Source organism: Myotis myotis, unplaced genomic scaffold (assembly GCF_014108235.1).
Source record: "Myotis myotis isolate mMyoMyo1 unplaced genomic scaffold, mMyoMyo1.p scaffold_m19_p_18, whole genome shotgun sequence".
Taxonomy (NCBI): Eukaryota; Metazoa; Chordata; class Mammalia; order Chiroptera; family Vespertilionidae; genus Myotis; species Myotis myotis.
The window spans coordinates 32,889,266-32,912,001 of record NW_023416322.1 but is presented as its reverse complement, the minus strand read 5'-3'; the positions used below and the strand labels follow the sequence as shown (position 1 = coordinate 32,912,001).

At 42.0% G+C, this 22,736-nt stretch overlaps 1 protein-coding gene and 1 pseudogene across 9 annotated transcripts in view; one reads left to right on the top strand and one right to left on the bottom strand.

The window, feature by feature from the left end:
* NOTCH2 (notch receptor 2) overlaps window positions 1–22,736 on the top strand; it is a 130,874-nt gene that overhangs the window by 57,364 nt on the left and 50,774 nt on the right. For all 9 annotated transcript variants that reach the window (XR_004973367.1, XR_004973368.1, XR_004973369.1 and 6 more), the window contains 2 exons: window positions 1,209–1,544; window positions 11,629–11,751. Coding sequence is in view for 6 of the 9 variants with exons in the window: in XM_036344185.1 (XP_036200078.1) it covers window positions 1,209–1,544; window positions 11,629–11,751 (459 nt within the window). In the remaining 3 variants the exon portion in view is untranslated. The remainder of the gene's footprint in view (window positions 1–1,208; window positions 1,545–11,628; window positions 11,752–22,736) is intronic.
* Window positions 20,764–21,114, bottom strand: LOC118673435 (annotated as a pseudogene).

Here is a 22,736-nt window from a genome sequence, read left to right as displayed (position 1 = left end):
CCCAAATTAAAACACCTTGCTTTGTCATTAAAAGGATTTCTCCTTGGTGTATCTGCAGGGTTCTGGTCATCTTTGCACATCTGCCACTTTTGTCTGTCACAGGTCAAGTTCACCCTTTTGGTTTTGTGATGGCCTTATCCCCTTCCTAGTCAGACTTTATTAGCTAATCTCCACTCTTAGAGGAAGAAACAGGGGCCAGAAGTTAATGCCCCAAGCACGTCACATTGATGGGAAACCAAGTTCAGGGACCCTTCTATTTCCGTTGTAGGCAAACACTTGGCACACATGGTTGTGAGGAGGAACCATTTGAACCTCCTCTCCACCGTAGGTAAATGTCTCTCAGTGGGATGAAGAAAAAGTAGGAAGAAAAGCAGAAGCTTTTGCATTTTCTCTCTGCTTAGCACCCTGAGATATATGTGTTGCGCCCACATTTTTATTGCACTTTCTTCTTTGATTTATATCCCGTGATGGGCAGAGAGCACTTCTGTGTGCTCACGTGTCACCTCTCTATTTTAGAAAAGCTGTATGACCCCATTTGCTTCCCTATGGGGGTCAAAGACTTGGATGTTTACTTTGACAACCACTTGGAGTGTAACAAATTCAAGGGGTTCTCACATCTTTTGTGGGTTTTTTTTAAAAAAGCTTAAGCTAATGACAACAAAAAGCCACATGAATACCAAATTTATTAGTAGATGGGCGTGTTTTTTCCTCTTTCTACCTCTCTCTGCTTTGCTTCCTTGGAGTCATGCCCTAGTGTCCAGCATGCGGGAGCCTTCCTGCTTCTCCTGGGCTTTCCTACCTGAGAGAGTGCACAGGAGTTACCTTTCTAGACTCTAGTCTCATGACAGCTTCTAGCTTTGTCTAGTTTTCATATACAAGGAGTCAGAGATTCTTCATCCTCTTCAAATACATCAAGCAACATTGATAGCCGGACCACTTTAGTAAAATGTTGCCCAGAACATATGTGCATGTGTGTTGTGTTTAAAGGGAAAAAAAGTACTATTGACTTGTTTATCTCCTCCAAGAGGTCTATTTAGTAATTATAGATTGTGGAAGATATCAATACATTTTATTCATTCAAAGAGCTAAGGGATTCTCTATGCAGTAACCCCCTGGTGTCACCTATTGGGTGGAAGGTGTGGTGTGTGGAGGATGGGGCCGACCCCCATTCCCATGGGCAGTACTGAGCTCTGTTCCCCTTCTTCCAGGTAAGCTGTGCCAATGGACGGATGCCTGCCTGTCTCATCCCTGTGCAAATGGAAGCACCTGTACCACCATGGCCAACCAGTTCTCCTGCAAATGCCTGCCAGGCTTCACAGGGCAGAAATGTGAGACTGACATCAATGAGTGTGACATTCCAGGACAATGCCAGCATGGTGGCACCTGCCTCAACCTCCCGGGCTCCTATCAGTGCCAGTGCCCCCAGGGCTTCACCGGCCAGCACTGCGACAGCCCCTACGTGCCATGTGCACCCTCACCCTGTGTCAATGGAGGCACCTGCCGGCAGACCGGCGACTTCACTTTTGAGTGCAACTGCCTTCCAGGTGAGGAGTCCCCTGGTGTCCTGGGACTGGGAGATGCACCTGTGCACAGAAGGAGGTGGTGGGTGTGTCTGGGTCGCTCCTGTAGGAAGTGTCCTTCCCAGCAGGGAAAAGGGGAAGTGAAAATTTGGTGTGAGGTGGGTTACTGGTGAGGGAGGAGTTTTTATGGGCCCCGTGTGATATATAAACTGAGCAGGAGGTAATCTAACATGTCAGGGTTTATGATGATATGTGGCGAGGAAGCTGTTTATTGTCCTTTTTGGAGAAACAGTAAGAAATGAGAGAAACAGCTGTGGGAAAGATATAGACAAGTCTACGGCATGGAAAGACACACAAGAGAATTAGACATCGAAAAATAGGTGTGATTAATGAAGTGCTTTAAACGGAATTTACCATAATCGGTGATCAAGTTTCCTATTTGCTTTTACCTCTAAAAAAAAATATTTTCCCATCTCCTTAAATGTTACCCCCTACGCTTTTGTGACTTTCCCTGGCTTCTGGCCCTCAGAACCCTCTCCCCCTCTCTGACTGTGGGGTAACCCTGCCCTGACTCGAAGCTAGAGAGTTTGGGAACTGGGGTGGGGTGTGGTGCTCTGTTCATCAACGAGCACTTCATGATGAGCGCGGACAGATTATATGTGACACAATCATGCATAACCTCAAGCTAGAAACAGAAAGAGGAGCAGTGCATGGGAGCGTGGGGCCCAGCGTTCCGCAGAGGTGGAGAAAGCAGCGAGTGGGCCAATTCACCAAACTCCTTATGAAAATGATGAGGAGGCTGAAAACCGAGAATCTTGATTGGGAACAGAACACACGCAGCTGGAGCAGATGAATTACTAAGCAACAACGATTCTGTTTTTATACAAATATCCTCAGGACAAAAAACAAAAGAAGGAAAACTGGAGGGGAGAATAATGTGCAAAGTAAGCAGAATTGCCTCAAGAAGAAGTTGGTCTCACTGCTCATTGGGAATGGGGGGTCTTAGGTTCCGGTGCTGAGGGCACAGTTCCCCTGTAATGGGATTGTGTGTTTTATCTTCGGGGGATGAAAGGCCATATGTTGGTCCATGATAAAATCAAATGGTAACTTACTCATTTCACTCAGTAAAAACGTATTGGCCGCCAGCTACGTTCTAGGCACTGTGCTGTGTGCGTGGGATACAGTGATACAAGACACGGCAACGGGATAGCAACTTTTACTGTTTCACTGTAAGCCCCCAGAGTAAGCTGCTGTTGCCTTGCTTCCAGTTTCTCTTTCAATGAAGAATAAACAATGCTGTCATTGCAGACACTAAATAAACCTTTATTGACATATAATACTACTATCCTCTACATCAGCGGTTCTCAACCTGTGGGCCGCGACCCCTTTGGCGGTCGAACGACCCTTTCACAGGGGTCGCCTAAGACCATTCTGCATATCAGATATTTACATTACGATTCATAACAGTAGCAACATTACAGTCATGAAGTAGCAACGAAAATAATTTTATGGTTGGGTGACAACATGAGGAACTAACTGTATTTAAAGGGCCAGAAGGTCGAGAACCACTGCTCTACATTATCTTGTGTAAAGCACAATGGAAAGATATCTTTCTTCACTCCTGTTCTTATTGTAAGGGTTAAGGAAGGAAATAGGCATGTAAACAATTTAATTTTACAAATATTCCAATAGTCTAATGTCCTAATAGTCTGCTCGTGTAAGTGGCTAGTAATTGAGGTTCATGTGATTTATTGTCGGAGGCTAAATGTGTTTTTCAGCTTCACGAGAATTACTTTTAATAGTTGCCTAGAACAAGAGGGTGACTTGGCAGCAGTACGCTGACGGGAAGTTCGAGAAGTCAATAAAGGAAGTTTTTAGCCAGGAGAGAGTGATTACTCACTCCCATAGTCTCTGCATTGTTATCCATTAGCCACGATAAGAACCTTAGGGAATTCTGCGAGTGTGTCCAGGAAAGGATCTGTCAAACCAGAATAGTATCTCCTCCTTGAGAAAGGAAATAACCAGGGATTCCACCGCCGAGAGGCTGCCAGGGCCAGGGGGATGGAGTGAGGAGAACTTGGCTGTCTCTAACGCACTGCTTGTAGTTTAAAGCAAGACGTTTATTTACTCACTGATGAAGTGTGTGGGGAGGGTGTGGGGGGGTGTTGGGGATGGGGGGTGTGGAGGAGATTTGGCGAAGAGAAAAGTAACGTATTGAATGCCTTTTATGGGTCAGGCACTGTGCCAGGTTCTTTTGCATCCATTAGCTCATTTACACAAAACTGTGGGGACAGGTATGATTTTTCCAGTTTTCCCAGGTGAAGTAACACAATTTGGAGATGTCAAGTGACTTACCCAAAGGTGCACAGCTGACACGGGGTCGGGCTGAGTCCTACGACCCAGGTAGGCTCTTTCCATTGACTGCGCTTCTGCATCTGGCTGCTTCACCCCTCACTGCTCCTCTCCCCCTGATGGTGCTTAGAATATGTGTGAAACGTTTGTTAAATGCTTTGAGGCATTCGAGTTAAAAAGGAAAGTAGGTTCATGTTATAAGAAAAAAGAGATACCTCTGGTTGTGGATGACTGGTATTTGTCATGTATCAGCCTATGTATGACATCTTGCAGACATTTAAAAATAGTCAGGTAGACTGGTTCTTGCCTCTCAGGATTCCGTGTTCTATGAAACAGATGACATCAGCTTGGACAATGTATAGAAGGAAGTTAAAAAAGAAGGCAAAAACAATAGATGATGCAGTAATACTGTGAATAAATAGGTATTTACACAGTAAGATTTTTACATTGTAAGATTTTTACATTGGTCGTTTTTATGTCCCAGGTGGAGTGTAGAAAATATTAGCTTTATTTCCACATGGGAAATAGTGCCTGGAAGATAATTTTCTTTTAGAAAGTTTTTTTTTTTTTTTAGATAAATGCAGTATCATTCTCCTTGCCCTTCCCTCCATTGCCCTCCACATTACTCTAAATGACTAAAATGTTACTTAAAGTAATAATCACTATCTCGATGTAAATAACACCCTTATTTGAGGAGAATCAATATTTCACTTCTAAAACTGGGGGAAAGCCAAGTCAGCAGGAGGCAGAGCAGCTTGTGAAGGGATCCCATGACTCCCAGGTGGCTGCTCCCCTCCCAGCGCACGTCTTTGCACATCCAATGGAGGCCTCCCCCGATCACCAGTTTCAATGGTAACCATCCCCCAAGTCCCCTCCATTACTGGCCCGTGTCTAATTTTTCTTTTCTTTTTCTATAACACTTACCATCTTCTCACTGTATAATACATAGTTTACTTCATATGTCATTGTTTATTGTCTGTCTTTTCCAAATTCTGCTCCGTCCTCCCCTCTCCCGAGTGAAAGCGAGGGTCTTTGTTTTTGTTAGTGATGCATCCCACACACCTAAAAACAGTGCCAGGTACATAACAGGCCCACAGCTACTTACTGAGTTCAGTGTAATTCACGGTATTGGGCACAGTATTTGGTCTTACCGTTTTCTTCCAGGTATCTTGCATCTTAGACTTCGTTTGGCTCCTCCTCTTGTTCTTGGGTTCTCTAGCCCTGGAGAAGAAGAAGTTTAGAGTGCTCTTCACTCTGAAAGTCAGTGAACCCCACATAAGTTAGTGATTATATTGGAATGGTTTAATTATAGTTCTTGCCTGCAAAGGGCACTATTGTTTCAGTGAGTTGGTTTTGGTATTATTGTAAGACTCCTGGGGGGAGAATTAAAACTGCAGAAATGACTCATCTTGTGTGACAAAGAAGTATTTCTCTGTAGAGGGAAGGAAAAATAATATATTCAAGAGGGAACTAATAGATGTAAACCAAGGAACCATAGTTTGCCTTCTCCCGGGATCAGCAACCGTTCATCCAAATCTTCATGAGCTACCATCAGGTATTTAGCAGATGCCCTGGGGAGGGCACTCTGCCAGAGTAATGTTAACATAAGAACAAAATGGAAAATAAATGATTGAGTCATTGACTCCCAGTATTTTGGGGTTAGGGCCAACTAGCGGAGAGAGAATGAGTTAGGCTGGTTTGGTGTTTGTGGACATTTAAAGAAGTCACACAGGTAGCCAGAAAGCAGCGGGTTGTTTGAACCTCCTGACTGTGCCTTGTGGGTTCACAGCTGGATGGAACAGTCCTCAAGGTTCTTTCCCTCTGTCTTTCTCTCCCACACCTTTTTAATTCTTCTGTGACTTTTTTTTAACTTCATAAAAAGCTGTCTGATCTGTCCTCTCCAATCAATGAACATGTATCCTTTGTAAACCACCCCTCTACTTCACAGGGCAATTATGTGTCATATCCCCATATCATTGAAGTAAGCTTACACACATTTCGTGGCTTTGTGTCTGCTCTGCTGTTGCTGAGCTTAAAAACTGTTGGCAGGAATTCCTCCCGCATTCTTGCAGGGGCACGTGACGCTCTCCTGGGCATCGTGTAGTCACATCCTGGCAGGTTTCTCTGGAGCAGATGCAGAAGTCTGCTCCTGCCACTTTTCAGGGCGCAGCGTTTCAGCGCCTTTGACTCGGGTCCCGAGGCCAGTTTTCCTCGATATTCCTGGAAGTGTTTCCCGTTCTCCACGCTCGCTCAGTGGTTTTGCCCGTGCCGCCTCCTCAGCTTTCTGTCACCTCCCCCCACCCACCCACCTTTTTATATAGAACTCATGCTTATCTTTTCTTTTTTTTAAATTGACTTCAGAGTGGAAGGGAGAGGGAAAGAGAGATAGAAACATCAATGATGAGAATCATTGATCAGCTGCCTCCTGCACACCCCACACTGGGGATGGAGCCTGCAACCTGGGCATGTGACCTGACCGGGAATCAGACTGTGACCTCCTGGTTCATAGGATGATGCTCAACCATTGAGCCACACCAGCTGGGCTAGAACTCATTCTTTATAATGCGTCAAAGGCACCTATTTCACTGAAATGCCTTCTAGGTTCCCTGCCCGCTTGGGGATTGAGACCCTCCAGAGACCTTTGACAACCTGTGTACCTCCAGCAGGTTATTTGTGTTAGCTTTCCCAATAGACACTCTTGTTCTAACATTTTCCCCAGCACCTAACTTAATGCCTGCTACAAAATTGAGACTCAATGAATATTTGACAAGTCAGTGAACTGAATGTAGTAGAGAAGAGAATTCCTATCCTATATAATAAAAGCCTAATATGCAAATTGTCCCCTCAGGAGTTCACCCAGGAGTTCGATCACTCACTATGACATGCGCTGACCACCAGGGGGCAGCACAGAACATGGTGGGCGACCAGTGGTGGCAGGGCACTGAGGGAGCGAGGGAAGGAGGAAGTGGGGAGGTGGGGAGGCGGGGAACCTGATCGGCCCTGATCACTGGCCAGGCCTAGGGATGCTACCTGTGCAGGAATTTCATGCACTGGGCCTCTAGTATTATATAATGTTAAAATATGTACTGACTTTATTTCTTTTGAATCCCCTTATTCATTTCTGTGGCTTCGTTGGTGATAAAGTTAGAAAGGAAAGTGGAAAGCATTAGGGAAATCCCAAAGCAAGGTGCAGCCTGGGTGGGTGGGGTGGCCAGAGGATACATGGGCCAGTCATGGAGGTCAGTGAGTTTATCAGGGCTCATCAGAGGATGAGAGATGTGTGCTAAGAAAATCGGACCAGTTGCTTTTGTGACAGGTTTTTTTTCCAGGGGTGGGGGAGAGATAGACTTGTAGATGTTTACCTTTTTGTCTTTGTCCCCACCATTCCTGGTATCCCTGGGTTTTTCCTCACACTTTTCCTGATGACTTTCAGCCTGGCCTGAGAGCCCTGGCTGGCCATCTCACCTTCCTCTTTGTGCCTCTCCACCCAGCCTTTCCACCCTCACACCTCCCGGCGTCTGAAAATGGAAAGCTACGGATGCTCTCTTGAGGGATGCTGTTCTCTGTGTGGGGTGACAAGTTCAAACGACTCTCTTCTGCTCCCCACCCTCACTGTCATTATTTATCAGCTACATGGCCCACAGTTTTATAACAGCACAGCCTTAAAATGTTCCTTCTAAGTTTAATTTCTCTCCCTGTGGCCTTTTAAGGACGTGAATTGGCTTTCAGCAGTAGATTCCTTTTCGTACGGTCATGGGAGCCTCTCTGTAAGTCTGCTACACCCATCCCACACACAGGTCCGAGACGCGTCTGTTTCCCTTTCCCCTAAAACCTTAAAAATATAGTTTTCAAAAGTGATTGCACTGTAACTTATTCATACAAGCCTGACCCACCCCCGTGGCGTAGGCTTCCTTACAAGAATTTGCTAGCTATTTCCAAAAGGAGTTCTGTGTCTCTATTTTTAAAGCATAAATTCTGTCTTAACTTTGGAGAACTGGTTTGGCTTGAGTTTTTCTCAGACGTGGGAACTTTTGACCCAAGGTCAGTTTTTCAGATTGTTGAAAGAGAACTCAAAGGTCCCGAGAACGTACTGATCAAAACTGGGTGAAGTTCCTAGTGCAGTACAGACTCCTACCTACTAGTCATGCAAACTTGGCGTGTGTCCCTCAACTCCTTTGTCTGTAACATAAGAGGATTAGAGTGTATAACCTCCAAGGGATGCTTTGATCCCACTGATTAACAGTAATAGCTAATAAATGTAGAACACTTATTATGCATCAGGTACTGTTTTAAGTGCTTTTCTCCTCAATATAAGAACTGTATTGAGATAAAATTTGCATACTGTATAATGTGCTCTTTTAAAATATAAAATTCAGTTGTATTTAGTTAATTCACAGATATGTGTAACCATCACCATTGTCAACTTTATCACTCCAAAAGAAACCCTGTACCCATTAGTACTCACTCCCCAACCCCCTTCCAGCATTAGGCAACTATTAATCTAATTTCTGTCTCTATAGATTTGCCTGTTATGGACATTTTATATAAATAGAAACACATAATATGTGGTCATTTGTGATTTGCTTCTTTTACTTGAGTTTTCAAAGTTCATCCATGTTGTTGGAGGTATCAATACTTCATTCCTTTTCATGGCTGAATAATATTCCATTGTATGGATTTACCACATTTTATTTATTCACTTGTCAGTGAATTGACGTTTGGACTGCTTCTGCTTTTTTGGCTATTATGAATAATGCAGCTGTGAACATTCTTGCACAAGTTTTTGTGTGGATATATGTTTTCATTTTTCTTGGACATATACTTAGGAGAAGAATTACTAGGTGATATGGTAATTTAACTATTTAACCTTTACAGAATCTGCCAGGCTTATTCTAAAGTGGCTGCACTATTTTACATTTTAACCAACAGTGTATGAGGTTTCCCAGTTTCTCCACATCCTCACCAACACTTATTATCTATCTTTTTTATTATCGCCATCCTGGTGGGTGTGAAGTAATATCACACTGTGGTTTTGATTTGCATTTTCCTGATGGCTGATGATGTCAAGCATCTTTTCATGTGCTTATCAGCCATTTGTATATCATCTTTGGAGAAATGTTTATTCAGATCCTTTACCCATTTGTAATTGGGTTGTCTTTTTATTATTGTATATTTTATTATTTATTTTATATTGTATATGTTGTATTTTCATTATATATGTGAGTTTTTAATATATCCTAGATACAAATCAGATATATGATTGCAAATATTTTTTCTCATTCTGGAGGCTGTCTTTTCACATTCTTGATGGTTTCCTTTGAAGCCCAAATGTTTTTAATTTTGGTGACACTCACATTGTTTTCGTTTGCTTGTGCTTTGGGTCATATTTAAGAAAGCTTTACCTAATCCAAGTCACAGAGATTTACTCCTGAATTTTCTTCTAAGAGTTTTATAATTTTGACTCTTACATTCTGAGTTAATTTTTGTGCATGGTGTGAGGAAGGGGTCCAATTTTATTCTTTTGCATGTCAATATTTAATTGTTCCAGCACCATTTATTGAATTAAGGTTTTTTTAAATATCTAACTCATTTAATCTTTACAACATCCCTTTGAGGTAGGTCCTATTAATTCCCCCAGAGAGGAAAGGTTTAGTATTTTTCTGTTCACTCAGGTATTGCATGGCAGGGAGGAGAGGGGACCTAGGCAGTTTGGCCTCAGAGGCCACACTTTAACCATGAATTTCTCTTCACCTCTCTCCTTCTACCTGTTGGCAGGGAAGAACTACCTCAAAAACAGTCAGTCAGTCATACAAAGAGAACATTTTCTTTCTTATATGTTGTGGTTATGCTGAAATGCTTCTGCTTTCTTAATTTGTCTGTGGTTGGTGAATTCAGTTAGTTGTAGCGTTGGCTTGTATGAATTCAGGGTCACAGTTTCCAATCCTTATAGTTTGGTTACATCTTACTGACACCCTAGTCAATAATATTTAGTCTTAGTCACCAGAGAGATCAAACTAGGGGGAGGATGACCATTACCCGTTCTAGAACCTCACCAGCCCACACAAGTTCTAGCTGTGGTGGGCCAGGAGCCCTGCGGCCCTCCCACACCCTGAAATGGAATCTTTCACTTCTCTCAAGACTGTTTCCATTAACAGCACTGGACTAGGAACACAGACCTCAGCTCTTGTTCAGGAACTGCTGCTTGGCAAATCTGCAGATCTGCCCTCGCTTTATCATAACATTTTCTTACTCAGCCTGTTTGTAAGATGTTCATAGGAATTAAACAGATATATGAGTAACATGATAAATTTTTACAAATCTGGGTCTATAAAACTTTTCATAGTCTTTCTCAAGCTTACTTCCTGATTCATCTGCTTGAATGGCCTGAGTCCCAAATACAGAGAGGCCCAGAATTCTCTTCAGTCAAGCTTTCATTCATCCCCATCTTCTCTGAGCTGATTTCCTTTGGTCTCTGGGAAATCACTGTGGCCACTTGGTCTGTACTCACGCACATGACTGCCGCCACATTCAGAGAAACGAGCCGTGTTCCAGTGTAACAGAGCAGATGTAGGCTAACTACCACAGTAGCTTGCGGTAAAGTGAACAAAGCAAGGTGTAATTGATGTCTTTCCCAGCCACCGGCCTGTAAATGCCCCAAAAGCAGGGGCTCTGTCTCTTGTACTCTCTGTTATATCCCCAGTGCCTCGTATAAGACTCAGTAAGTGTGTTGAGTGTGAGAGAGGAACCTTAAGGGACATTTTGAAAAGGCCAAGTACATAGTCATACTATATTTCAAGTAGGACAATGCTTAGTGAACATCCTCTCGTTTTAAAGCTGGTAGTCTTCTATTTTAATAGTTAAGGGATTTGGTATGAAGGAGAGAGAGGGGGAAAAGCCTAATATATAAATTACTGTGGTTAGTTGGGGTGAAGTTTGAGGTGCTAGTTTCATTTTTCATAAATGGCAAAAATCAAGAGGAAGGAAGCAGTGCTATAAATGTAGAGAGGGAGGTGAAGAATTTGAAGGTTTGGGAAGTTTAATTAGTAAGAAGGCCACCCCATTTTAAGATAGCTTTTTATATTTCTTTTGCATTTGGCTTGTAATGTAGCACTTATAACAACCTAGAAAAGCAGGCCAGGCAGGTGGAGTCAGCCTCATTTTACAGACGAGGAAGCTGATTCAGAGTTAGGAATTTACCATGTGTTAAGCAGCTTATACTAATAGGTAGTGAGGTTGGAACTTGACTTATATCTTTAGACTTTAAGTTCCAGTATTTTTCTTATGCCTTTCATCCCCACCTAGTTTTCCCAAACAATCATCCTAAGGCGAGGGCGGGGGAGGGGGGGAAGGAATTTAAATCTAATGAGATAAGCTTTTATCTGTTCTTCTCATTAATCTAGCAGCGAGCTGAGGTAAATCTAATATCCTTTTGTTAAGAACCAGTAAAAAGCTGTCCCAAGTGGAGATTTATCTTCACTGGGCTTTTATTTCATGAAACACTTTGAAATACTTATGAGGTAACTGCGAAAGCATGCCATTGGCATAATGAGTCACTCTAACTGTCTAGCTATGCTGGAGGCAAGAGAAGGCAGAAGATTGGGGACTTTTGTTAATGGAGTGAGTCCTGGGTTGAGCAGCTGCTGGCTGCTGAACTGAAATAGTGAAGTAGGGCTGTTCGATGACCCTGTCCGGCGGGAGAAGAGAGATCAGTTCTTCTTCAGAGAGTTCATCATTTTCTCTTGCTCCCTCTCACCAGGTTTTGAAGGCAGCACCTGTGAGCGGAATATTGATGACTGCCCCAACCATCGGTGTCAGAACGGAGGGGTTTGTGTGGATGGGGTCAATACCTACAACTGCCGCTGCCCCCCTCAGTGGACAGGTATGTACCGTGTGGTGAATCGGCCAGGCGGGGACGGGGGCACGGATTGGTAACCAGAGGCAGGCTGCTGTAGAAGTAGGCACCTTTCACAAGGTCTCTGTGCGAGGTCATGTGCTGACCATCTACGTTCTCCTGTGTTCACTTAAAGGAATGTGTTCACAGGTACTTACTGAGCGTGGCTCTGAACTCAGCACCGTGCTCGTTGCTGGGGCAGCTGTGAGAGAAGAGCATTACTGACGGATTCGGAGGTTATCTGGGGAAAGCAGCACATTGCCTGGAACATAGTAGATGCGTAATAAATATCTGAGAGGAAAAGAACGTGCTTAAATGTAAAGATATAAATGTTTTTATCTCACACACACACACACACACACACACATAAATGGTAGCTATGTGAAGTAATGGATGTGTTAACTAATCTTATGGTGGTAATTATTTGCAATATATATGTATATCAAATAATCACATTGTGTACCTTAAACTTACACAATGTTATATGTCAGTCATATCTCAATAAAAACGGGAGGGAGAGAGGGGAGGGGTTACAACTTGTCAAATTTTGTTGTCATATCAAAGAATATTCATAATTATATGAAAAGGCTATTAGAATATTCCTCTTCCAACTTAAAAAAAAAGTACAAGTTATAGAGACCTCAAGAGTTCAGAGCTTATTGTTTCTTCACAGACAGAACTCCATCTCATCTTATTGTTGTGTCCTGTAATTATGCAAAGGGTTGGGCAGGTGCTCTTGATACATTTTTATGACACTCATCTACATTTCTATTTTTCCCTCTTTCATATCCTTTTTTCACATAGGACAGAAATAGACTTTTTTGCCTCTGATACTAGTATTAGAAGAGTAGCCTTGATTAATTTTAAAACCCCTTGGAAGTTTCTGATATTGACTTAGGCAGATTTTCCACTTCTGTTTGAAAGCTAAGTGATTTTTTGCAGACATTCAGATCCCATTTCTGTTTATTTATCTAACTGAAAGTGGAGACAATTAAGAACTGATTAAGTGATTAAGAACTGAGCCTTTTTTGAGAGAAATTGATTGAGTTAATGTGGAAACCCAAGAATAAGTTATGATATAAAGAAGAAACTACAGTACCCGTGAGGGATGGTGCCCGGCAAAGAAGTCTTGATGTTGGATTGCCGCCAACCCTACCTGGTATTTAGTGCTAAGAATTGCTTTCCCTTATCTGTGGCAGCTAATTATTTAGAGTACTTTTTTGAGCTGTAGACTATGAGTAAAAAAAAAAGGTTAAAAGGGTTTAAAATTTAAAACTTCAATAACACGATTTTCTGGAAAGGCACACATTTCTGCTTTTAATCCCCAAACTGTCCATTTGTAATACTTTCCCACTGGGTTTCCTAGAATTGGATTTCCCCTAGAATTTCTACTTGGTGTCTTGATCCTACGCCTTCACTCCCAAACCTCTGCTCTTTCTGTCTTCTCTCTTTAGCTTTTGCCATTTCTCTGGTAGATTTTTCAAAAAATTTATTTTTTATTTTCACCTTAAAAAATTACTATGAAGTTAATTACATGGCAATAACGGGAAAGATTTGAATTTTTCTCTTTTTAATGTCCCTCGCAGTGGTGTTGGGTGGGATGAGATGCTGGTTAGGGACTTGGCCCCATTCTCTTCTCTCCCTTGCCCTGCGGGTGAGGAGAAGGGCTCCGTGTGGGTCTAAGCTCTGAACAGTCAAGATGAAATGATGCTGTGATTTCGTTGCTGGTTTTTCTTTGATACCACACTCAGTTTCCTGCTGTGATATGAAATAGGAAAACCCAATCATGGGGCAAGTTTTCCCAGTGAAATGATAGTTTACCAACATTTCTTACCCCAGGATGTTTAATAAATTCCTCTTTTCTGTGAAGATCCTTGTAAGATGTTTCTTTCTCCATGTGTTCTTGTATTTCTAGAAAAGATGGCAGACATGATGGGTAAATCCAGTATGGTAATATTTATTTATTTTGATCTGCTGTCGTATAAAGTGACCCCCTTCCCTTGGTTTCTTGCCACAGTTTTCCTTCCTCTATGTCACTCCTCCCAATTCTTTGGTTTCCAATGGCAACCTTGTTGTTTGCTCTCCTCCCCACCAACAGGATAAAGTCCAAGGTTCTTCCACTTCATATGAATGAAGTCCTTCCTGGCCTCAGCCCTGTATTAGTATGTTCTGCTTTATACAACCTAAAGAAATGACTGGGGCCGGGGGCTGGGAGTTAACTGATGTTTATTAGCACCCCAATGAGTGCTGATTACAGTGTTTTATTTTGTGTAAGCTTTGCAGTAACTGTATGAGGGGTAGAGTTTATGAAATATCCTTTTTACAGATGATCATGGGTCTCAGAAGAGCTAAACATTTACTCAAGGTACATAGATAGTGGTTCGGCTAGAAGTTGAACCAAGTCTCTGCTCAATCTGTGGTCCTTTTCCTATGCAAATTTACTCTATGGGTGGCCTTTTTGAAATTTTTTTTGTTTTTAAGAACTTTGATTCTTTTTAATTGATTTAAAGTACAATTTATAGTTATATTATTCTAGGATATGGTGCTTTAACTCTTTGTGTTTTTCCTTTTTAAAAGTTTACCTGTTAATTCGAGATTCAAAATTAATATTAAGTGAATGTTTACTATTTAGTCTGGTGGTCTTTTCATTATACCTAAAAGCTTTATTACAGCTTCGTTCAGAGTTCCCATTATAATTTCCAGCTGTAGAGTTTAAGCGTGAACTGTTTCGTCTGGCTTTTGACAAAATAGAAAAAGAAGGATTGGAGTAGGTTTCTAGGAGAGGGAATGAAGTTGCCAGCTATCTGAAAAAGAATGGATGGGATTGTGGAGCTGAAAAACTAGGTATCAATTTGAAATAAGTGGAGATTTGGGAATCTGCCATGTTTTTAATGAGAAGAGCCTGTGTTGGATGTGCACAAACATGGAAGGCTTAGTCTTCTATAGCAAATTTCAGGCTTCACATGACCAGAGTTTTTCCAAGTCTGTTTATGGTTTGATTTCAGGTAAATGTGTCAGCTTCCCCCCACCCCACCCCTGTTTTTTTTTTTTTTTGAAGTCTTTATTTGTCAACCATGGAACTGATATCTCTTAGTTACTTTATTGGGGTATTGGGTGAATGAATGGTGCAATAAAAAGCTTTTTGAGTTTATACTCAGCAAACAATTATCTTGTAAAACATTCTGAATTCTGCTGTTTGATATGGTAGCCACTAGACACACCTATTGTGCCACAACTGAACAATACCTGATTTTTTTTAAAAGTAAAATGTCTCATTAATAATGTTTTAAATATTGATTAGATGCTAAAATGATGTTTTAGATACACAGAGTTAGATAAAATATAATATTGAAGTTAATTTTACCAGTTTCTTTTGCCCTTTTTAAGTGCCACCAGAAAATTTAAAATTACATCTGTGGTCCTAGCCGGTTTGGCTCAGTGGATAGAGCGTTGGCCTGCAGACTGAAGGGTCCTGGGTTCGATTCCAATCAGGGGCACATGCCCGGTTGCGGGCTTGATCCCTAGTGAGGGGCATGCAGGAGGCAGCCAATTGATGATCCTCATCATTGATGTTTCTAGCTCTCTCTCCCTCCTCTCTGAAATCAATAAAAATATGTTTTAAAAAATTACATCTTTGTCTCTGAGACATTTCTATTGGACCACACTACTTTAGCAGCAAAGATGTTCTCTGGTGTTACCATTGCTGCTACTGGGTAGATGTATCCTCTTTGGTCCTGGTAGGTAGAGATGGGCTTGTAACTGTCTGTAAAGGGGCCTTGTGTTGGCCTCACTGGAAAAAAGCATGGTGGCCATGCTCTGGTGTGGTTCCCACATCAATGGTGTGCAGAACTGATCTCTAGCCCATCACAGAACCTTTTTACTTGGTGTGGCTCTCGACTAGTATCCGTTTATGCCCTCAAAAGCTACCACCCTTCTGGACAAGCTAAAACCCAGGCAGAAGAAAGAAATGGAATTGGACAAATGATTTCGTTTTTTATTGGTAGATTGTTATGGAGTTAGTTCCCTTTACGAAATGGAAGTACACCCGAGGATCGGACGAAGCCCGAGCACACGTGTTTTTACTGTTACTGTATTTGGCCCCAAGCCATCTGCCATCTTATGAGAGAAGTTCTGCTCTGGCAGATAGCCACCTAAGAAAACAAAAGTTATGAAAGGCCCCCAAATTAACTAAGGCAGTGCAGATTAATGTTTTGTCTACGTAGATTGCTATTTGGATTTTCTTTTTAAAGGTTCATTTCCTTCAGAATTAAAGTTGCCTCTAAACTCCACTCACAAATTCCTCTCTGGCAGCTTTTGGTTTTGGGTTCACTCCTAGGGCAGACGTGATTTATTTTCCTGTGCTTGTTATTAACCCAGAAATGTAATTTCAGCTTGGGCTTGGAATAGTGCTCTGGGACACGAAGCAGAAGTGAACAATGGAAGTTAGGTGGGACGTGAGTCTAATAAAACCGACCACATTGTCTCTCAGCTCCTTTATAACACGCTGAGCCTGAACGTGGGCTCAGACTCCCTTTGCTGTTGGTTGCTCCAATTTCAGTAAAATTTTTTGGCCTGAGTCAGCGAGGAACATACCACCAGAGGTGCTGCGTGAGCTCCTTCTGGCAGGAAGTGGAGTCTTTTCATGGTGGTATTTTCATTCTGAACTGAATATTCCCATCCAGTCCGGCCTCTGGTTGGTGACCAGCTATGCTCTGAGGAGACTTCCCTCACAGCCACTTTTCTGCTCTTTTTGGTTGAGAGTGAAAACGATTTAATTACATCTGGGCCTATAGATGTTTTCTCCTTCGCTTTCTGCATGGGGAAGGGGAAAATGCAGCTCCCATTTCAGTTTCTCTGCTGTCAACTCGGTTGCGAGGCCTCGATAATAAGCCTGTTTTCTGGAATTCTGCTTCCCCACCCCAATTTCAGTTCACTGTCAGTTAGGCAGACTGCCAGAGGGCTGGCCTGAAGCACCCTCACCCCAGAGCTGATCAGTGGTTGTGTTGGTGGGGACAGGGGTAGGGGGTTAGTATCGCCCCCAAGAAATGCAGGAGGGGAGACCAGGAGGGAATATTTTGCCCTCGTCCGTGACGCAATGTCTGGCTTTGGCTATATTCCAGGCAAGGCCCAGTTTCACTTCATGGCTTTTAAAGGCTCCACTGAATGGTTATAAGGTAGCTTCAGTAACAGATATTTATTGAATAACTAATTCAAATATACTATGCTGGATGCCGTGGAGACATGAAGAAAGACATCATTTTCTATCTTTAAAGAAGGGTCAAGTGCCTAGAAAGAAATAGTCTACATAACCACAGTGGGAGTTAGAAAGTACGAATAGACATGACTTTGAAAGAAAGATGGGCAGGAATTGGGGACCATCTAAGTTCTCCATTGAATGAGGGGGTAGATTGAGAAGAGTTAACTTCTGTTTTGAATCTGAGTAATAGGAACCTGTGGGGACTGTTGACAGAGAAATGGGCTAGAGATGACGGTGAGTTTGAGGTGAGTTTTCCAAGTGAAAAGCATTCAGCAGAAAGACACAGGCGGTCAGAGCAGAAGTAGGGGCTAGGCAGGGACTTAAATTTTGAGTCTTGTTTTTGGTTGCCTTGGGAATGTATCAAGTCTATAAGGGAAAGTGTGTGGAGTGAGAAGAGCAGAGGGTTGGGACCTGAATTGTGAGAAATGTCTGCATTAAAGAAAACGGATGAGAAAAGGGATTCAAAGAAGGAAGATGAGAAAAAGGGGATGTGGGGGTTGGGAAGAAGCTTGCCATTATAGCATCACTGAGTTGGGGTGCATTATAAGATTGTGCCCTCAACTCGACTCTGCATGCCTCTGTTGTGGCACCTGTCGTATTTCACTCCTCTTCCTGGTTTATATGCTTGCTTCACCTAGTAGACTCTTAGCCTCTGGTGGGCTGGGAACTGGCATTCCCTGGTCCAGTTTTAACAAATGGTGGTTATTGAATGAGTGACAACCAGGAGACTCAAATAAGAATGATAATTATAGCCCTGACCGGCTTGGCTCAGTGGATAGAGCGTCGGCCTGCGGACTGAAGGGTCCCAGGTTCGATTCCGGTCAAGGGCATGTACCTCGGTTGTGGGCACATCCCCAGTAGGGGCTGTGCAGGAGGCAGCTGATCGATGTTTCTCTCTCATCGATGTTTCTAACTCTCTATCCCTCTCCCTTCCTCTCTATGGAAAATCAATAAAATATATTTTAAAAAAAAGAAAAAAAAGAATGATAATTATACAGTTAATCAGAATTTTTGAAGTCACTGGAAATCTTCTAAAATGTGGTTTCAATATAAAAGGAGAAAAAGAGACCAGGTTGCAAGGGGTTAAAAAGAAAAGTGGGTGTTGAGGAAGGAGGAAAGGGAGGAGTGGGCATAGTCACTTAAGATTTTGTACAGCTCGAAAGGGGAGAAAGGAAGCTGCAGGGCCCAAGCTATGGGGGACAGAAACTTCATTCATGTGACCAACCGTAGAACCTTGGCTAGACTAAGAGTTAAGACGGCTAGAAGGGGTTGGTTAATGAACTGGGTTATTTTGAGAGGGGCTTTTAGAAGTTTTAGTGGGGGGTAAATTAGGTGAAATGGTGGTTGGGAATGGGAAAGGAGGGAGGTGGAAGTTACAGTCAGAGAGTGTACCAAGTTTGAGATCTTGGAATGGGAACAGTGAATGTCACATAATGAGATCCAGAATGTGAGTATGTTCGTGATATGGAGTAGATGTGGAGGTCTGTTGAGAAAATTAAGAACTCTTGGCTCAAATGACGTTATTAGTTTCCAACCCAGATATTGATTTCATGGGAGATGGGAGAGGAAAGAGTGAGAAGAACATAAAGCCATGTGCTTAAGTCATTTAAGGAAGTGGAAATGGTCCATGAGGACAATAGAGAGAGGTGTGAGGTGTTCTTTTTATTTCTGAACGTATACATGTTTAGAAAAATTTGGATTTGAATCAACTTCTCTATTTTTCAGTGTCAACATGAAACTATACCAATTGCCTTTTCTGCAAGATGAGGAATATTGTCTCTTTACTCTCCGGATTTTGTTTCTATGATCTGGCATTTAAAAATTCATATATAGTATTATTAGTACTGAATTTTAAAATTTTATACATATTCTTCAGAAGTTGTTCTTGATATTTATACTGTTTTATAATGCAATTTATAATGTTTTAGACAGTTCTATGTGTGACTTGCTTTGTGTTAACTACCAGTACATTCATATCACAACCTTTTCATTCCTGAGTTATTTATTTTTATTTATTCTTTGCAGTTAAATGAGTACATCTTTGAGTATTATTTTGCCCCAGAAAAGTTAAATGTTGGCATATCTTCAGAGCTCTTAGATTTTTGGATTTTAGTTGTCTTCTTATACAAATAGTATCTTGTCTAGATATTGAATTATTGGGCCACAAATTAATCTTATCAAGTTTCTAGATATTGTTCCTTTGCTTCTTGTTGTATTAGAGGGAAGTCCCGTGTCAGACATGTGGGTCTCAGGCTCTGCCTCTCCTCTCTCGCAAATCAAATCTTCAGCCAATATTGGTTATAGGTGTTTTATCTCAGTACTTTTTGAGCCCTTTGGAGCTGCAGACTTAAGTCTGATCTTACCTCAGAAAATGGTGTCTTTTTCATTTGTTTTTGTGTTTTCAGGAGCCTATTATCTTTATATTGGGTCTTCATTCTCCCCCATGGCTGAAATCTTCTCTGTCACTATTATAATTTGCTGTTTTTTCCTTAGCATTTTATGAGAATTTCTTAAGCTTTTCCTTCACAACACTGATTTTTTTCTTCATTATTAGTTCTGTCCTTTGTAGCTTCCAATTCTGATTTTTACTTGAACTGCATTTTATATTGTTATAATATTTAAACTCATTGAATCTAGTTCCTCTCTATTTCTGCCTTTCTCTCAGCCTGCCTCCTTTCATCAGAGTCCAATGTCCTATATTATTTTTCATTTCTTTTTAGACCTACATGTGTTTAAATTTCTTGAGAGTACAGAACCAGTTCTTTCTAAATTTATTAGTTTCTGGAAGTGAATATTTTTCACAAGTATGCCCTTCTTGTACATCTTAAGTGGTATGTTCCGCGTCTTTCATATTTCAAAATGTTTTAATAGGTGTTGTTTTTTCCATTTTACTAATTCTGCTCATGGTAACTGCTTGCCTGTAAACAGTAGGTTGATTCTCTTTGGAACCCCTGCTGCGGTTTTTCCTTGCAGAGAAGTGAGGGGTCTTTACATAAACTGGAATAACAGCCCAGCAGCCCACGGAGCGGGGGGAGAGCCAGAGCATGAGCCTCCTGGCAGGGGGACCGAAGCTTGGCACCATTTTCTTCTCTGTGCCAGGGCTCGGCTCTCAGAATGTCTTGCTTTGGCACAGCATCCGCTGCTTGTCATTCACGGTTTGAGCCTGGATGCTCTTTGGTGCTGCTGCATCTGGAATGTGCCCGGATGCACTGACCTTCTTGTTGCTAGAGTGGTCACGGGAGTCCTGGACCCCTCAGGGTTTTAAATTGCTGTTGACCTGCAAGGGTGAGATGGAGTTCAGTCCATTCTCCCCGCAGCAGCAGAGTGGGCTTCCTGAACACAAATGGATCGTGTGGTTTCTTTGCTTAAAACACTTCGGTGGGTCCTCCTTGTCTCTGGATAGAGTTCCAAGGCTCTGCATATAACTCCCCCTGCAGCCATATCTCCTTGATGCATGCCTTGTAATTGAATCTCACAGGGGTTTTTTCATTACCTCAAATAAGCCATGTTCTCTCTTCTATTCAAACCTATGCACGTACACTTCCTTAAGCCTAAAATACGCTCCATTTCATCCCCTTCCCACTCACACTCTCACACACATACACACTCTTGCACCACCTGGCTAACATATGAAGTCTGTGTGTGTGTGTGTGTGTGTGTGTGTGTGTGTGTGTGTGTGTGTGTGTCTCAGTAATTTAAAGTTTATTCTGCTATAATGCAGCTTATCCTGACGTTAGGTTGCATTAGATGGCATGTTTCTGAGCCTGTTCCCAAGATACTCTGTTGTGCTTATCTCTGTTTTAAGACTCGTGCAATCTCTGGCACTAGGGATTCATCTGGGTTTGGATTACATAGCAGTAAACAAATGGGTAAAAGAACTTTAGAAATAGTTAAAGCAGGAGACCATCATGATTTTAGAATATGGAGCCCAATGCTGCCGTTACTGTTAATATTTGGATGATAAATTCTTGTTTTTCATGCAAACTTAGGTGGCTTGGAGGGTAGTCTATAGGGAAATGAAGTATAAAATAAAAATACACTGCCTTGATATGAGATGCCATTAGTCCCATAATTGTAGTTTGCCAATGAAACATATTATCCCCAGCTGAACTAGAGAATTTAGTTCTCTGTTGTCCTACTCTGTGCTCCCAAGGCAGCACGCACCAATTAGAGCTGTTATTGCCCCCTGTATAATGGTTTGGTTGTAAAACCTGTATTTGTCTATAAGTTCTGCAGGGTAGAAGCCATAACTGTTTTATTCACCATTATAGCCCCAGTATGTATAGGTCAGGCCTGGCACATAGTATAAACATCTTTATTGAATAAGTGAATGAATGAACGAATTGGGCATTACCTTTCCATTTGTTTCTGACCCGCCCTTATCCCTCCAAATTTAGGGCTGTGATTGGGTTCTTTTGGGATCTCTCTCCTTATCTCTCTGAGATACTTTAGTGTCTTTCCCCAGTGTGGACCAGGCCTTGTACTACATCGTAAAACTGGAGTCATTGTATGAGAGGATTGCATTTGACAATCAGTTAAGTGCTTAACAGTGCCTTGTACCTAGAAATGGCTTAATGAATGAATGTTTACTGGTTGAAGTCAGTAGCAACTTTAGGGAATTAAGAAAACATGGATTCTTTGCCTACTTACCTTCTAGCAGATGGAAGCAATTGGAAGAGGAGGACCTCTATCAAAGAGGGCTGACGGCATTATTCGCACATAACATGATATTGTACATAGAAAACCCTAAAGACTCCACCCAAAAAACTGCTAGATTAAACAATAACTTTAGCAATTAACAGTATACAAAATTAACATTCAGAAATTGATGGCATTTTTATATACCAATAATAAATTCTTAGAGAAACTAAAAAAAACCCCAATCCCATATACCATTGCAACAACAACAAAAAATAAGATACCTAGGAATAAACCAAGGTGCTAAAAGACCTGTACTCGGAAGACTATAGGACATTGAAAAAAAAAAAATCAAGGCCCAGCCAATGTGGCTCAGTTGGTTGGATGTCATCCCAAACACCAGGAGGTTGCTGGTTCGGTTTCTAGTCAGGGCACATGCCCGGGTTGCAAGCTTGATTCCCAGAGTGGGCGTGCTGGGGGCAGCCGATTAGTGTTTCTCTCTCATCGATGTTTCTACCTCTCCCTTCCTCTCTCTGAAATCTATAAAATAAAACATTTTAAAAAGAATAAATAGAAGAAGATATAAACAAATGAGGTGGGGGGATGGAAACCAGAGTGGTAGAGCTAGTGGTGTTTCAGAGGGAGAGACTGGAGAGGTAGGCGGAAAACCTGGATAGGATTTAGAATTTCATCCTAAGTAGAATGAAAGTCATCAATGTGTTTCACAGGCAAAATGCACAATGCACTCTACATGTTGATATTCTGAGCGACTCTTTAGAAAATTTATTGATCAGGTTGCAGGGAAACTAGGCTTTTGAGGAGTCTGGGAAAAGGTCATGGCATCTAGAAATGGAGGCAACATTCACATTCACTGAGTGTCTTGCGTTTATCCATACGTGTATCCCTCACCCCTATACTCTCCCCTTACCCACTGCATACCCAGGTCTTGTGTACACACCAGTGCTTTGCGCACACGCACATTCTCTCATTAGGCAGACCCCGTGGACTCCAGTGTTCTTATGGAATGCTTCAACCAGCTTTAGTGCCAGCAGCAGCCGAATGGGCAACTCGTCCTCTG